The 17,759-nt window shown below is 42.7% G+C and overlaps 1 protein-coding gene across 3 annotated transcripts; it reads right to left on the bottom strand.

The window, feature by feature from the left end:
- Positions 1–969: 969 nt before the first annotated feature.
- Positions 970–9,629, bottom strand: PAQR3 (progestin and adipoQ receptor family member 3). 3 transcript variants are annotated; one of them, XM_067297455.1, is made up of 8 exons: positions 9,393–9,629; positions 9,146–9,308; positions 7,134–7,289; positions 6,162–6,359; positions 4,640–4,730; positions 4,198–4,346; positions 3,496–3,807; positions 970–2,959 (listed from the first exon to the last, which is right to left on the bottom strand). In XM_067297455.1, exons 1-6 carry the CDS (start codon positions 9,575–9,577, stop codon positions 4,204–4,206), a joined length of 936 nt encoding a protein of 311 aa, XP_067153556.1. In that variant the 5' UTR covers positions 9,578–9,629; the 3' UTR covers positions 970–2,959; positions 3,496–3,807; positions 4,198–4,203. The 3 variants fall into 3 exon arrangements, with proteins under 3 accessions (XP_067153556.1, XP_067153557.1, XP_067153558.1); XM_067297456.1 differs by having other exon boundaries at positions 970–1,280; XM_067297457.1 differs by lacking the exon at positions 7,134–7,289.
- Positions 9,630–17,759: the final 8,130 nt, after the last annotated feature.

Genomic DNA, 17,759 nt, shown 5'->3' with positions numbered 1-17,759 from the left:
TGGCAGCAGGACCCAGTTATTAAACAGCAGCAAACATTCTGGTTGTTCTGTCTTCTGCCTATTGCCCATTTCATTCTAACTTGGTTACAAACAAATCCACAAATACAGTTTAATTGGAGGCTGTGCTTGATACAGCTTGAGCTAAAGTGGCTCTTAAGTTCTCCCTTTTAAACAGCTAGTTTCACCTTGCCAGCTGAAGTTTTCCGTATGCACAGTCCTCTCATTTTAAAGACTTGGGCAAGTTTGAGAGGAAGCTGACTTGTGGGAATCCTGAGCGTCATCGGTGTAAAAGTCTTTTGGGAGCGCTAGCTGCGCACTTGATCCAAGTGCGAGAAGGTGCCCTTGCCATGAAGCCAAGGGTGCAAACTGATTCCTGCTGGCTGCTGCCACTGGGTGTAGCTGCAAGTCGGGTGTATTGAGAGTGGCAGGATGTGGGCAAGGTTGTTGCTTTCAAATATTGGCATGTATTTTGGCTTCTCATCACTGTTTTTAGGATGCAATTGGATTACTTCTGCTAGGGCAAAAGTACCTTTACCAAGTTGAGATGAGAAGAGTACTATGTTTTCAGTTGATGCAGAGGAAATGGACCTTTCTTTTTTGTTTAAGCGATAACAGCAGAAATGACCCAAGCTCTTAGGGTACAAACAAGACATTATTTATACTGGGAAACAATCTAGATAAAAAGGTGGTAACAAAATTGAGTTAATCAGCAGATGCACATGTCTAACAGACCCTGGAGATGCTCTTTCAAAAAGAACATCATGCAATAAATATCAATAGACTAGTGCAATTACAACACCTGCCCTGCCCATCTAGACTGTGTTCTTGATAATTCAAGAAAGTCTCCTTATTTCTTTCAAACGCTGGGGAGTTGCCAGGGGTTCTGTGGCTGAGCATTTCACATATTTCACTTAACTAACATGAAACTCTTGAGCATAGTATTAAAAACAAGAATGATGTTACCCCAAGTACACATCCAATGAACCAAAATTTATTTACAGGTTCAATATTTACATAAATCAGTGTCATGCAGCTTGATAAATTTTATCAGGGTCATAAAAATGTATGACTTGGCAATCAGTTTCCTTATCCAGTGAAAACTGCTACAGTAGTTAGTTTACATAAAAAAAAAAAAGCAAACTATAAAATCAGTATGCTCTCAAGACACAATCACGCATTGTTCAAATATTGTTTACATATCACTGGAAACAGGCTTTTTAACTTGCAGGTTCCTTGTCAGGCTTCAGTAGTAGTCATTAGTGCACTTGAAACTTGCTTGGCTGTCAAGTTTAAAAAAAATAAAAAAAATTCAATGTTCACATGAAAAAGCTGAAAGGTCTGGGAGTTAAATTCTAAATGCCAAGTCAGTTCTTGCCATTAATTGTTTTTGGAGCTGAGAAAAACACTACACTGATGAACTTCATCTACAGTTAGCATTATCCTCTCATAACAAACGCCAGCAGACCAGTACAGGAGTTAGTGCCCTGCATTTTCCATCTCAGATGAACGTTCAAATGCTTTACAGTGAAGTTTGTATCACTATATCCTGGACAACATCTCCTGGGTCATAGGGCCACCAAGAGGGCCAGGGGCCTGGAGTACATCCCCTACAAGAAAAGGCTGAGGCAGCTGGACCTATTTAGCCAGGAGAGGAGGTGGTGGTTTCGGGGGACCTAGTAGCAGCCTGCTCTGCATGGAGAGGCATGGCCAGAAGATGGAAGACAGCGGGTGCAAGCTGAAGCAGGGGCAGTACTGACACGCAAGAAGGGCGGTCTACCATGAGGCCAGCCAAACATTGGGACCGGCCTCAAAGAGGCTGTGCAGTCGTCTTTCTCAGAAGTTTTCTAAGGTCTGATGGAAGAGAGGCCTGAGCAACCGAGTTTGAACTTGGTGCTGGCCCAGCTGAGCAGGAGGCTGGACTAGCGGCCCACCGTGGTCCCTTTCCCCTGAACGATGCTGTGATGGTCCTGCTGCACTAGCAGGGCTCGCTGGGCCTGAAGGGAGAAATGCCCTATGCTATGACTCCTGGTAAGCAAAAACCCATTCAGGGAAGACATCCTCTCTGAGAGGACAAAGGCAACAGCAGAGGATAGGCAAGGCTGATTGATAGGTTTTCTTGTGCGTTATGCAGCTTTTAGTATTGTTGCCCAAGGTTTTCCTAGCCCAATGCTACGCAATGTCATCTCTTCCTTGGCCTTATGTGGTAAGACAACTTATTTAAAATGGCAAAAGGCTACTATCAGTATGTCTTAGGCTGACTGTTGTCAGATTATCACACAGTCAGAATGAAGGTATTTGTACATTTCTAAGGCCCCACTGCTGCAGATACCATATGGATTTCTAGTGACGTCAGCTGTACCACCTTATGATAATCCCAGAACAGAAGGTTTCTGCCTGTAGCCATAGCAGAAAGTTAGAGGTTCACCTGCTTTCTGACACTATTGGTGCTGATGCAATCATGTCTTTCAACTGTTCTGGTTCCAGATTATAACTGTTTTGGATTAACAGCATCTTGATGCATGCAGAGGAAAACACTGACTAATGCTGACTAACACTTGATCACGCCATGCAGCAGCTTTTGCTACTACTGCTCAACTGAACTGTAAACACAGGCAGCTGTTGTACAGAAGCCACTTAAATTGTTTCTAACCCAAAAATATGAAGAATTCCAATCCAGTTTGGAAAACTGGCACCCACCAAGCTGAATTATGCTGAGTTACAGCTATCTAAAAACCTGTATGTTTCAAGACTCCTTAGCGTTCATATTACAAGGCATGGTTTAACTACAGTTTTGAAAACCCAAGGCAACTTTTACTGTGGGAAAACTTATGGCAATACATCTTTTTTCAGTAAGAAAGTGCTGAAAGTACAGCATAATACATGATATATTAAAAGCCCCAGTTCAGTGATTTGAATTCACAGCAGTATCACTTAATCAATTAGGGTGTATTATTTATACCTGTAAAAGGAGAGAGAAAAAAATTAACTTGTTTAAAAAAAACCTCTTTGCACCTGTCTGCTGATTGCAAGAGTGCACAGAACTTGAACTGCTGCTACCCTCCGAATATTTCAGAACAGTATTTTTACAAGCACATAAGGGATCTAGTTGTTTGAAAAAGTTGAAGTAATGACATGGTCCATAGTGGGGGGAGCTACTTTGAAGATTTGTAACACAGAAAGCTATGGTGAATGATATCTGCTGACATCTGCCAAAAACAAGGAAAAAAGCTTTTCTAGGAAAGTACAAGACTCCACTGAATTCCATTTTACACATGACTGTACTGATGTTTAAGCATAAGCACATCACTCAGACAATGACTCTGAAAGATACAGCACACTGTACTGATGTGATTTAGATGCAAGACCAGGTCCAACCGTTTATCATAGTGCTAAAAGAATGCTGTTAGGAGCTTGTTCCTTCATTCTGCACTTGAACAAAAACCTGCAAATCACTGAACCGGTATAAGGGTCTGTTAGCTCATCAAGAGTACTTACTTCTGTCGTTCATGTTTACCATCAGGAAAGGAATGCAGTGATGCATATACTTGCTCATATGGCCCACCTTTCCATCACCCACTCTGGGAAGACCTGTTTTGTACTTCACTGCAGAACAGGAATGATTGACAAGGAAGTTTATCCAAGACCTGGGCAATGTTTTCTTCCAAGCTCCTGATAGCGTATGTCCCAGCAAGTGCGGAAACGCGTGAGAAATTGGAGAGGAACCGCCTCAGTGCGTAACTTCACAGTTCAGCTTCTAGATAAGGTCCAGACCCTCATAATCATAAATTTCATTGCAGTAAGATGTCTCTGAAAGATAGGGGAGAGACAGGTTTTGTCACTTAATATCTACAGGAAATACATCATCTCTTCCTTGATTTCCAAAAAAACCTCAGATAAATGCCTAATAAGCTAAAAACTGGCAAAAAAGCTTAAGTAAAGGCTTTGCAGGAACAAAAGAACTGGTCATTGCTACAGACTTAAAAGGGTGAAACAGCAGTATAGTTTAGTGGAAGGCTTGGTCTCGAGCTGACTACTTTTTTTTTTTTATTCACACAGAAGCATTACACCTGTCACCATTTTCTCCAGAGGCACTAAAAAGATTAGGAAGATTGTGACATATGATGTGTTAAAAACGAGATGATTTAATCCTATACATGTTGGAACTTCACCTTCCCACGAGTATGAAAACTGCTATACCTTCATTCACAAGTCCATGCTGTACTCAGGACAGGGCTTGCTGTGTCTATATTGCATGATATAAACTGTAGATTGATGCCACCAATACAACATCACTACTGCAAGGATATGCCATACTTGGTGACTAGATCCGAGGTAGTTCAATTGTCCTGTTGGAAAAAAAAGGGAAAGAGGTGAGTTAAATTCAGCAGTAACTCATGCAATGCGATTAGCTATCACTCAGAAGCTCAACTCCACACTCAGCTTGTTTTTTCACAACCGTTTTCAGAAATTCTGTCTAACTTCTGATTCATCTATACACAACGTTTTACTCTATACGAGAATATTGAACGTAGAACATATTCAACCTATGATCTCATTAAAGTTCAGGACTCACAGCAAGGATTGTGACACTGTAGGAAGCTTAACTGCAGGAAAGAACACCCTGAAGAGAATTTTGTACCTGGGAAGTATCGTTCTGGAACTTTGGAAATATAGAAGAGAAAAGCTACTGCAGCGATGAAGTACATCACCACCACACGTGGAGCAAACTCCTGCAAAAGGTAAAGAATGAATGAAAAGAATCATTGTCTACAAACAAAGGCATGACAAAACCGAATTTGACTTCACTACTTATATTAACTGTGGAACAGAATCTGATTGTTGACATTATGCAAAAAGGCCAGGCTAACTGAGGATAACAACTTCATCTCAAAAGCTCATTTAGTAGTTTGGATCACAGGGATGACTGGAGGGGTGGGAGAGGAAGAAACTGCCAAAATAGCTCACACAATCAAGGTTTCCCAGCCGGTAACTTAGAAGCCATGACCACGTTTTATATTATGTACCAGATTTTAAAGCATCAAGCTGGTGATTGGAAAGCACTCCATTGGTATAGGTTGCTTTTGTTAGTTTTCCTTAACAGGGAGTTTTGTTGCCAAAAACGGAGTAGTTTTCACAGGAACACAGTGAGTAATGCATCTACCATTCTGCTACAGCAGGACAAACTAAACTGGAAAAGAGCTGCTCATCTGTTTTTTTACAAGCCCAGTGTTAAGTGCCTTGTCTAAAGACTACACGTACTCATAAATCTCCTCCTCCAGCAGGAGCTCTGGATCAGGCTAAGTCATCACCCTAGATAACAGTTCTCATGAAGGGCCAGTCTAAGAATTTGCACAGTTAGTGCTTACTGGGGAAAGTACAGGTGGTTTTTGGCATAATTACATCCCTGGGTAATTACAATGATCCCTGGGTTTCTCATCTTGAGGCACAACTTCACCCTCTAGCTCTGCTGTGCTTCCTGTTTTTCAGAGCTGAGTAACCTTTAGCCATAATTTGAAGTAGCATAACAAGAACAGGAAAACAGTCTGGTAACTTCACAGTGATGTTAAGTGAGGGTTGTTTAAAAGTCAGAGCACTGCGTACGCAAATATTGATTTTTTTTTTTTAATTTTTATTTCTCCCCCCCCCCCCCCCCCCCCCCCGCAAGCCGTGGGAACAGAAGAGGGAGCAAAGGATCATTTCATCACAGTCGTCTTGCTCCCCTCTCTTCTCTGAAGGTATGGAGGCGGACAGCCCGGGGCGGTTGTGCAGCCTGACAGACTGCTTCCTGCTCCTCAGCTGCGGTGAGCTAGGGTTGCATCAGCCTAGGCAGGCTGCTCTGCCCCACAGGCACATACATACATACGTGTGTATATGTACACATACACAGACATGTTTGTCCCGTTTTTTTTCTTTCTTTCTTTGTAAATTAGTCAAACATTTTATCTATTCAACCTGTCTACTGACTCTCAATAAATCTGAGTGTTTGCATTTAGATAATACCACCCAAAGAAATCCTCTGTTTAAAGAAATTCTTAATTACCACTATTTCCCCCTCACTTCCAAAAGGGTGAAGGGAAAATAAGAGAGCTCAGGGAAGACAAAGTGAAAAACAAAAGGTAATCTTATTTGTTGAAGGGTTTTTTTTGTTTTTTTTTTTTTACCTGTACAATAGATGCACCAATCCCTCCGTTGAGCCAAACCCAATGGATTGTAGGAATAATTCCATATCCAGACACTGAGCAAAAGATGATGGAGCGCAGCCTGTGCCACTGTTGCGTGAGGTAACTGGGATGAATCTGAGCAAAAAATACTGCCAAGATCATTGCCAGCACAGTGATTAAATATACCTGACGCCAGTACTGAGAAAAAAAGAAACGAAAGCAAATTGATGGGTTTTCTCTCATCATGTGTAAAGGTAAGCTTTTGGTAGAAAGATCAGGTTACTAAATGCAATGATGTGTCAGTTTGCTTGTCACTTCTGTGAGCACAAATGAGAGGGGTTGAATGAATGGACTCCTATTAATCAATTGACAGGGGAAACGAACCCTATGGCTCGGGTATGCCTTCTGTTAGAAAACTATTTATTTCGAGCACCGCCTTAATTAAAATGCGTTTTAAATACACCTCTGCGTAAGCTGTGCAGTTCAACTACCACATGGCTACTTCAGATAGTCTACCCTGCCTATCAGGAAGCTGCCAAGTTACAAACAGGGATATAACTTAGGACTGAAGGGAACTATTTTTATTTGTCCTCTATTAGGTGAAGAGAAAATAAGCTTCTTCCAACCCCATGTAAGCTACTTCGTAGGAAGTGATGTTTAAAATACTTGTGATTGGGACACATCCCATAATCAACCTCATGCGTTTGACAAAAGGTAAACCCCATAAAGTTTACACTGCCTTCATATAAATCTACACATTTTCTTGAAACTGAGGTGATTGACAGCTTAAAAATGAAAACCTGAATTTACCCATCACTTGAGCAAGTACAGCTGTGCTGACATCTGAATGAAACTATTTGTTCCCACTGCCTTCCTCCTGCCTATGCAATGAACCCCTTTCCTAAGGCATGTGAACCATGACAATGAGATCACAGGTACTAAATGTCATATGAAGGAGTGTTTTAAACTTACGTTGTTACAATAAAATGCATAAAACACGCCTGATACATAGCAGCCCAGGATACCAATGGAAATTCCTGCATAATCTAATGCCATCCATCGTCGGCTGGTTTTCTCTGAGCGATGACAACAAAAAAGATGATATCCTACTGAGCAAAGCATACAGACCTACACAAATATTCAAACAAAGATGCATTAATTTTTTGAAAACTGAGAGGGATTACAGCAAGCTCGGACTCTAAAGCTTTCAGCATAAAACTAACTTGTTACATGTTCGGCAGTGTTACTTGGTGTCACACAATTATGATTCCTGTCAGTAATCAACTGAAACTAACATAAGCTTCTCTGGCAGACTGGAGGAGAAACAGAAATCTTTGCATGACTTGGTAATCACAAGCTGCACAGCGAAGAAAACTAGGCTATTGAGGCCAAGGGCATAAGGCTGAGAAAGGAGCCAGCAACTATGGAGTAGGGGTATGCAAAAGCTACATCTGCCTAAGTACAGTGGGTTGATGAATGAGGCATGGCCCACCTACTGCAGGTGGAAACCAATGCCTAAATCGAGCCTGAGTGCCCAGAACCAGTGTTGTTCCACAGAGGGAGCACAGAAAAAATGAACCTCCTAAGCTCCTCCAATACACGGGCCACTTATTTTGCTACTGAGCAGGCATCAGATTTTTTCCCTGAGACATTTGTTTTGTGTTACCCTGCATCTCACAACAGGAGTGGAGAAAACAAGACAAAAGTACTGCCCCAGCCATTAAGGAAACCTACCAGCTTCTAGTTATACAAAGGCTTTTTGTGTTCCTGATGGAATATGGACAGTGTTCCTTAGAGTCATTCTATCAGAACTCTTGCTGCTGGCCTTGCATGCTTGTTTTAGGGATTGTATATTTTACAAGAGCTTCAGCAGTAAAGTGATGATACATTTTAAGTTTTTGGTGCTGAGAAGAGAACAGATTTGAGACAGACATGCTCTTGCTCATAGCAGGTAAAAGATGTTTTCTTTCTGTACTTAGGCCAAATCCTTGCCATTGCCAACAGAATGAAACGTACAACAGTCGTCTTGTTTAACTTGCCTAAGTCTGTTGCTGAAGTAAGGCTATGTTACGCAGGCTCTCTTGTACAAAGTCATCTGACTTGCTTTAAAAGAGGGTCTGCAGAGTAAGGTGGGTTTTTTTTTTTTTTTTTGAGAACTGAATGAAAGGAATTAAGGCCTTCGGTATCAAGGCAGTATCTAATGAGTACAGGAAAAAAAAAATTAATCTGTTTTTACTACAGAAAATGGATTACCACTATCGTACCTTTTCCTGTCCTATATTTATTTTGCCAATAATGTATTGGCTCAGGGTTTGTTTCAGACTTAAGTTCTCTGGAGCAGGAACAAGATTCTTCTGCTATGCAGCATAGGAGCAAGAATGTCTTGTAAAGCATGCACTCTTTAAGGAACTACAGTTTTCTGTGACAAATGTTTCTATGTAAGAGGCATCTACTAAAAATGAGAAGGACAACTGCTTTCAGCAGGAAGTTGCTTACAGCCACTTAAGGTACTGCACGATCGGATTCTGTAAGGAATAACCAGAATAACTTCTGGAAAGCGAAAGCAATGTCAGCACCATGCTGGCATGCTACAGCTACCTCTTCTATCCTACAAACTTGGGAACACGAAGGTTAAAGCAAGAGCAGTAGTACAACTGTAGAATTGCATCATGCTGTAGTTGCCAGTCACCTTCCCCTTGGTGTCCCTTTTCAGCAGCAATAGATGCTGTCTGTGTCATGTAGGACAATACTGAAGTCAGACCTTCCCCCTCTGCAGTAAGCCTTAGATAACCTCTCCTTTAAAGCACGCTTCCCCCTTGCCTGACTCCAGTCGCCCTTGCTCTTTCTCAGCTTCAGCCAAGTGCTACCCTCCCACTCCTCGGGGCCTAATACACGTGGAAGGGGAGTCGGGGGCCTTTAACCCCTTCCTGCTCAAAGACAGTCGTTCCTCCCCCCCCCCCCGGGGGGCCAACGGGCGGCCTTACCTGGAAGCAGAAGAGGCAGACGGAGCAGATGACGAAGTCCTCGCGGGAGGCGCCGGCCGCCGGCAGCACCGCCGTCAGGTCGTAGATGCCGAGCGTGAAGAAGAGGACGAAGCCGAGCAGGTGGCTCCAGATGTTGACGGTCTCGTTGGAGAGGATGAAGAGGCTGCGAGAGGGGAGACACGAGGGGCGGTGAGCCGGGGCCGGGCGGTGCGGCGCGGCGCCAGCGGGGTCCGGGGGGCGCCCTCACCTCTTGAGGCAGAGGCGGGAGGGCAAGTAGGCGCGGTAGCCGTCCGTGATGTAGGGGTTGTCCTTGAGGAAGACGGGGATCTGCTCGTAGGTGTAGAGGCGGATGCCGCGGGGCACCAGCACGGGCCAGTACTGGTAGCTGCCCAGCTCGATGTAGTGCGCGCTCCGCAGCAGCTTCTGGTGCATCCTGCCCGCCGCGCCGCCTCAGCCCTCCCCGCCTCGCCGCATCGGCGGCCGCCCCCGGCCCTCACCGGCCGCCGCCCGCGGGGCCGGCGCGCATCGCCCGCGGGGGGGTCCGCCGCGCCGCCCGTGGGGGGCTGGAGAGGGCGCCGAGCCCGGCCGGGGGACGAGCGGCCGTTACGACCGTTGGGGAGTCGCGCGATTATGGCGTCACCGCGCGGCTTCTCCGCCCTGCCCCACGTGGGTTCTCGCGCGGCCCCTGCGCCGTCCGCGCCGCCGTGCGACTCGGCACGTGGCGGGCAGCGGCGCCCTCCCGCGGCGTCGCTTCCTCGCGCGGCGGCCGTTGCGACCGTTGGGCGCGGCCGTAAGGCGCCTCGCCGAGCGCGCGGGAGCTTGCGGCGCCGCTCGCTGAGGTAATCCTCTCTGCCCGCATTTCCGGGTGTCCGGTCCCCCTGGCAAACTCTTCCCGGAGTCCCCGGTGCTCGCTAATACCCATTTTAAGCGTTTAATGTTTGGATACTTGTGGGCCACCGGGGTTATTTTGTGACAGATGCATACGGTGCCGTTTTTTCCCGAAACTTTTCAAAGGAAACTGGCTATATCAAAACTAGTCTCTGAAAGTGGAGTTTTCATTTTGGGCTGCAACACTGGTTCCAGGCTTGTCTGTGCTGTCTGTCGGTGCTCAGAATAGGATTGAAGTGCTGCAAAAGGCAGCAACACTTGTCAGTGATAAGCGTAGGTATAACTCATTTTCTAAAAGTAATTCCTCTAACAGGATATATAATGAAGTGATATGTTATTCTCATGTTAGCGAATGTTATTATTATCCAAAAAAAAGTATTTTCCTGAGAAACTAATGGTGAAAGGTGTTTTGCTTTTAAAATCGTAAAAACCAAGTCGTTTAGGTAGACCTGGATGTTGCAAGCCTTCCTAAAATATGGGCCAAGAAACAGAAACATGAAGTCAAAAAGTACTAAGAATTTTCATTCCTTGGAGGAATCATACTTGCACCTTGTAAGAGGATGCTTCTGTTAATTGGGATACTGATTATTAGCATTTTCTTTTTTCTTGTGTGTTCTGAAGTACAAAAAAAGTATTTCTGCTGAAGAGAGTTCTTCTAAAGGATCTACTTTGCCTAAATAAAAAGAAGTTGTGGGTCATTTGTCAGCTGCTGTAAAAAATGGAAAAAGGAGTCATTCAGCTGAATCCCTGTCTCTACATCTGGCTTCATTTTCAAAGTTGAAAACCAGTGTTTTGAACAGTAATCCGTGCTAATTCACCTGTCTTTCCTCTCCAGTAAGTTACCATGCAGTGTTCTTCCAAGGTCTTTGTCTTCTTCAGACAAAAAGTGCAAGTACTTCACCAAAATGGTATGACAAGTGTTAGAGGTTTTCCCATAGCAGAGAAACTTTTATTGGGGAGGGGAAAGATGCAGGATGATGGGCTTCTAAGAAAGTTCTTGCCAAGCTAAAACCTTAATTTGTCTGAATTGTCCATTGAATTATTAATTCCCTGAGAACATTGTACCTGGAAAAAGCACTTTTTTTCTAAGTCCTGTGCACTTTAAATTAAATTCTAAGTGTTTGAAAGGATTCAGTCAGAAGCAATCAGAGAAGACACTGCTTTTTTAAAGAAGCTGTAACTGGCTGTTAAATTAAAGCTCTGAAACTTTGATAGAAGAAGTGTTACTGGTTTAATTACTAGGGGAAATTCAGAAACAATTAGGGCAGCTTTAAATTAATTACTTACAGTGTTTGTTTTGAGGTTATTGAACAATTGTGTTGTATGCCTAAGTGATTGAAATTAGCCATGTGGGCAAGACAGTTTTGAAGTAAATGGACCTCCTTCAGTAACTTTGTAGCTTGCCCTGATTCCTATACTGTATTCCTAATTTTACTGGTAGATAAGCTCGACTGGGGATAAAGACAAATGTGTGTGAGAGGTTTCACACTTCTCTGTTGACACCAAAATCACCTGTGCAGACAAACATAGGGAAGTCTTTTTTTCAAAGGGGAATCTGAGGAGATCATAAGTTAACTGATGTACTGTTTCTTGAAGACCCTACTTGCTCCCTACTGAGTTAAAATCTGCTAGTTATCAGTATAAACAAAGCATTTCTAGTTTGTTTTTTGAAGTATCTTGCCTGTGTCATGTCCTGTTTGGGCTCATGAAATATCCAGTAGTAATTCTCTAGGCTGTAATTTAAGGAAAACATAGGTAAAGAACAGCAAATTTATTTTAAGTAATTAACCAGTATCAATTCTCTTATACAGTAATTTTTATGATACTACATTATCTTTTCATGTTTTGTTCCATGCTGCTCCATTTCTTCAGGGGAAAAAGGGCTTAAAAGAAAAAATATCCAAACAAAACATTTCTTTAAATACTCATGACAAAATCCGAGCAAAAAGAAGTTGTTCAATTTTGAAATGGAAGAATGAATAGGGTCAAAACTTTTTTAATGCCTGTTTTTGAGGCACTGATTCATCTTTTAATTTTCCTCCTTTCCACATTTCTAGCAGGGCTGACCGATGGGAGCAAGATTTCACAGAACTGCCTTTCGGACTGTGGCAGCTGCAAAAGAGGAGGCTTATTAGAGCAGGTAAATAATAAGAGAATCTGGGTCGGTGTGTTTGTTGTATGTGACTATGGAAAATTCAAAGGTGTGAATCTGCTGTGTGAGAATCCACCGCACAAGCACATTCTTTGCTCTTCCTCCAGATGTCACTCTGGCACTGTACAATCAGCCTGAATGGTTTTCCTCCATCCTGGCGGGAAGGAATTTGTTATACTTGTCAGCTCAATCAGATGCCTCTTCATTGACTTTCTAATTAACAAAGAACTGGTACTGTGACTTGGGTTCTTATCAGCAGTGCCATTTCTTGTAGACCCCTATCACTATACCTCAGGGGAGTGCTGATATTCCTAAAGTGTATTTGATTCAGTATTTGATCCCATTCTTCTTAAATGCCTTGCAAAACACCTCCTGATTTTTGTTAATGGGGGATTGGGCTCTTCTTAAGCTCTTTGTGAGCAAAGAAAGGGGAGGTGCCCCGGGACTGCTTTTCCCACTGTTGGAATCTGCTGCTGTGGGAGAACTTGGCTTGCTCCAAGTTTTTCAGAAGAGCCAATTCAGTGCACAGGAATGAAATCTGTCATCAATCTTTCCTTACTTGAGAAAACACATTTGGGGATGTTAGTTGAAGGTATTGCATGTCTTCCTTTTCATAATGCTTACAGTTGAGAGACTTTCTCGGAACTGTGTCAGCGTATACCTACGTTTCTCTTTGCCTGTATAAAAGTACATTCGTATTTTCTTCAGGGTAACGGGGGAGGCAGGTATATATCAGGTTATTGTGTTCATGAGTATGCTTTAATGCAAAGCTTGTGAATAAAATACCGCCACTGGTTTACAGGCACAGATACCATATATTTATTCATGTGCATAAAGCGATTTTGGTGCTGTATGTATGCGCAAAGATGACTTGTGAATGGTCATGTTTTTGTGTGGAGTGCATACATTATGACTGTTACATCAGAAAATAAAGTTATTTAAAGCCCCTTGTTACCTAGAACAGATAAATCCTGTCACATCCCCTTCTTGGAAGTAGCCAAAGCATCTGTGAAATCAACTACTTGATGTTGATATGTACTGGAGTTATATGTAAGAACATAAGGTTCATAGCCTGGTGGAAGTCAAGAGTCTTCAGAAGGGTGGGAAAGAAATAATAGGAATCCCAGGGGCACCCCCAACCAACAAATTCCCTTTGCGAGACAGCATTTGGAATGCGAGTACCTTGTGCCTGATAACTAGAGTGACCTTAATACTAAGACTGCTTGATTTCAAGGCCTTCTTCCCTTGAGATGCATCTTTCTTCCCTGCACTGAATGTGTTAGGGTTTTTTGGTGAAGGTCTCTATGGTTTCCTATACCAAGCTCCTCACTGTAGAACCTGAGCAGCTTCCAGGAGCGCCCAAAACAGAACGCCTGACATCTGTCGTGGGGGGTTCAGGCTCTCTTTTCCTCTCCCCGTGGAGAGATGCATGTGCAATGTGCGCAATGAAGTGACTTGTTTTGGTAGGGCTCTTCTCCTTTTTTTTTGGCGTTTTTGTTTTCCAATTCAATCCCTTTGGCTTTCAGCTCCGGCTTCTGAATCTCAGCATCTGTCAGTGGTGCGATAAATTCTCTTTGGTGATAAGAGAACAGCTGCCAATAGCAAGAGCAAGGATGGCATTTGGGCTTTTTCCTGCCGTGTGAGAGCTTACACTCAGCAAAAAATGCACTGCGCGCACAATGGAAGAAGGCACCTCTTCTACCCAGCCTACTATTTTTTTTTTCCTATTTAGCTGCATCTTTTCCATCCATATTAAGCAGACACACATGAACAATTGTGCAGCATAATAGAGTCCTGAACCTAAAGGGCTGGAATTAATTGACAAATGGCTTTTTTTCTGGGTAGGTTCTGAAGGTGAGAGTGGTGAGGGGACAAGACAGGCTTTTTTGGGGGGGGGGGGAATGGGAATTTTTAGGGAAAGGAAGAAGCTGTTTGGAAAGCTGCTTATTCAAGTGGGATGATATTTCCTAGCACAACAACCTGCTCCCAGTGAAATTAGTGGGGGGGAAAAAAAGCACTTTCTGTGGAATCTTGAATTTGGGAGCATGTTCTTTTCATGTTTAAAGGTCTCTCTAACCCCAGCTTGCTTACAAAATTTTATCATAGCTGGAATTCATGCCACCACAGAAAGCAGTTCTAGACAAACTGTTTTGACTACAGAGGTTTTGTTTCTCTAGTCACAGTGAATTCATTTGAGTTATTTACTATGAGGATGAAACTCCAGGACTTGTGGACAGCTTTGGTCGATATGGTAATTCCACTCCTGGACAACCTTGGGGTTTCTGACTTCTAAAATAAGAACAAGATCATTCCTGTGACAGTCACAGCTGCCCCTCACTTGGCCAAAGACTGAAAGCAAATTTCTGTGGGGGGGGACACCGTGTTACTAAGATATGGTTACCAGGCAAAACAGCCTTTCTGTAAAGTAGTCTTTCAGTTATGGTTTTCACAACTGTGACTTCTATAGTGGCTGCTCAATAGAGCACGAGGGAGAGGAGAAGCTGGACATTCAAAGATGTTTGATCACGTTTTGAGCTATATAGATACTCAGAATGATTTCTTGCTGTCAGTGGAGATTAGGTGCCTGTTCCATCACTCTTGTTGTAAATCCATGCTGTCGCTTATGGACCTATATCGGTATTTGAATGTCTTTGTAAATGGGATAGGAGATGCTCCTCGTTAGATTCTGTATGGGATTTGTCTGCCTAAATCAACTTGACCTTTTTTAGCATCCCTTCCAAACTTTTCACGTGCTCTTAAACTTGATCTATAAACTGCTGCTATAATCCTAAACAAGGCCTGGTGTTTGGCTTTTGAGACCATCTGATGCCACTTCCTTTGTACTTGGCAATTTTTACCTCCCACGTCAGAAGAGAAGCAGCTTTGGACTGTCCACAGGGACTTGTTCATTTTGTTCTTTCTCTCTCATACAGAATATACCAGTATGTGATTCTGTTAGGCGATGGTAATAAGATATGGGCAATAACCTCCAAAAGGAAAGGAACGCCGTGTTTTTTGCTGTTGCCTCTTGCTAGAAGATGTCATGTTAATGCATTAACATGCACAACCATTTTGCTCTTCGTGACTACTATTGCTCTCTAATGATTTAAGGTATATTTTTTAGTTAAGAGATTTGTGAATCCAAGAACTGTGTGACTGTTGAGTGGTAATAACCATTAATAAAGATGAGAACCACAATGTTTTTTTTATTCCCCAGGATCGTTAAGCATAAGGTACTCATCTGTGTTTTTTTGCAGTTCTGCCTAAGGGGTTTTAGCCTAAATCTAACATCTCTGTGGATCTGAAAATCCCTGGAGAGGTGACTTTTGATTTAGATGAGGTTAGGACTTTATGACCGGTTCTTATAAAGTAGCCTTTGCCTAATTCCAGAATGCAGCTTCTCCAGCTCTTACTGTGAGGAAGTTTTGGATCTGAATCCAACTGCATACCTGGGCCAGTGTTCAAGCAGTTCCTGTAATTACTCAAAGAAAGGCATTTGCAGTTTTTGCTCGTGAACTGTTGGTGAAAAATGGGACATTACTATTTGCAACTTTCTCTAGCATTTGTAGCGATTTGCATTTTTTTTACAGTAGTTAGATGAAGCAGTGTTGAGAGCACTGTAGGTTAAGCAGTATTAGAAATTCAAGGTCAAAGGAGGGATAGGGCTACAGAAAAAAATCTGTCATTTCAGAGCCATAAAAGTTAAGCTGATGGTTCAGTGCATTACTTCTGTCTTGTTTTTTCTTCATCTGCCAAGTTGAGCATATGCAAATCATGTTTTTTCCTGCATGTGTTGCTAAATGCCAAGATCTCTGCTAAGTAGCAGTGGTATAGTTTGAGAATCTGAGATATCAAATTAAAGGTTTGCCTTGCTTCCAAAAATGCTTTGGGACAGAATGGTCTGGGATACGGGGAGGGAACAATTGTCTCATTCTACTAGCTGCATAGTGGATATTGTTGCCTGTCTGCCAAGACTGGGTTTTTCCCATTGCTAGTTAATTTGTACTATGAGATTTTAGGTTTTCCTCAGTTATCTTGATTACGAAAAGTTGAATCCCATAAATTTGATCTTCCAAGAGATATATGGTTAATTTTCTCTCTGTCATCCTCACTGGCTGCCTAGCTTTTTTAAGGCGTGGAGACCTTTAAGAGCGAACATACACGGAAGAGACTGTGCACTAGGAAATTTTGGGCAGTCAGTGAAGAATGAAATATGGTATGAGTAGCAAAATCCTGAAATTGTTCTTAATATTTTATTTCTGAATGTGTTTTATTTGTGTAGTTGTTAGGTGAATAAACACCACAGTCCCATCTCCATGCAAGACCAGGAACCTTAAAATATTTCTTTTCAGCAATTACTTGAACTAAGAGTTCTCTGCAGGGGAGAGACAGAAAGGGATTAGTACCCTGCTTTCCTGCCTAGTTTCCTTTTTTATCAGTGTTTAATTATTTCATTGATTATGTCTAGATATTGAAAGTAACTTGTTGATTTTTTTTATTATCAGCTATTAAGCAAGCCCCATAAAAGAACTTCTCCCAGTCCTGTAAGCATTTGTTTGAATTTTTCTCTGTTGCTCCCTAGCTGCATCTTCCTTGCCATATCCTTTGGATCACAAGCCATGCTTCCTATCGTATCTGATCTGTCATGCAAGTGTCATTAGCATATCCTACAAGGGACTGCAGGGCACTTAAATTGGACCAACCTTGAGAATCCTGTTGTGATTCTGCTCCTTTTTCTATAATCTCCAAATAAAGATAATACAGCCTCTTGTTTTGATACCATACTTAGGTAAAATGGGGTGGAGATTTAACTCCCTGTTCATATCCTACACACTCAAGTCAGAGCGTGCTATTGCATCATCATAGTTTTATGAAGGAGATGAAATTCTGTTACTGTTGCCCAAAGCCCATCTTTATTCTGTTTCTGAGTGACTGGTAGATTGAAAGCTCTTTGCTGGACAGCAGCCGTATCATTAGAGCTACTATTTAGCTTGCTTCTGAAGTGTCACTAGGAAGTGATCTTACAACTGTTTGAAGTGCGCCTCTTCCATTTTTTACATCTTTTGAATCTCATGGACATGCTGAATGGTACGAGTGAATTATGAAATCTTACAGCTGACCCACTGATCTGTGCTGCTAGGTAGGGTTTTTGGGTGGTAACTGGGGTGAAGAGTGGATATTTTGGAGTGATGGAAAGTGAGCAGAGTTCAGTAGCTCTCACTTGCTTGTCCTACAGCCATGTGTCATGGAGAAGAAGAATTGGGTTTGGTTATTATGGGCCTTTCTGACAAGCTAGGATATTTTCTGTCTGACTGTCTCTCTCACACACACACATGCGCACGCGCGCGTGCACACACACACACACACACGACAACCTCACAAGGAGTTAAAGAGCCACAGATGCTTTCTCCTGACTGGAGCTGGAAGTTTGAAGGGCAGCTGAATTTGCTAATGTTTGTGCTTTGATGCAGAGTGTGAGAAATGTTGATGAGGCATGAGGCAGAACAGCTTGCTCTATTGCTGCTGTATTGACTCTCCAGTGCTGACAGCAGTTAAAAAAAATGGCATTTGTAC

This window comes from Apteryx mantelli, chromosome 5, assembly GCF_036417845.1.
Source record: "Apteryx mantelli isolate bAptMan1 chromosome 5, bAptMan1.hap1, whole genome shotgun sequence".
Classification (NCBI taxonomy): Eukaryota; Metazoa; Chordata; class Aves; order Apterygiformes; family Apterygidae; genus Apteryx; species Apteryx mantelli.
The sequence above is the reverse complement of the archived record's forward strand: the minus strand, read 5'-3'. Positions and strand labels throughout refer to the sequence as shown.

Bases quoted from the DNA above. Each gene is read 5' to 3' on its own strand.
- PAQR3 (XM_067297455.1), bottom strand. From the start codon at position 9,577: ATGCACCAGAAGCTGCTGCGGAGCGCGCACTACATCGAGCTGGGCAGC. The intron at 6,360-7,133 runs GTAAGTTTAAAA...TTTTTTTCTCAG, and splicing joins ATGCATTTTATTGTAACAAC to TACTGGCGTCAGGTATATTT. The intron at 4,347-4,639 runs GTACAAAATTCT...TTTTTCCAACAG, and splicing joins TCCAGAACGATACTTCCCAG to GACAATTGAACTACCTCGGA.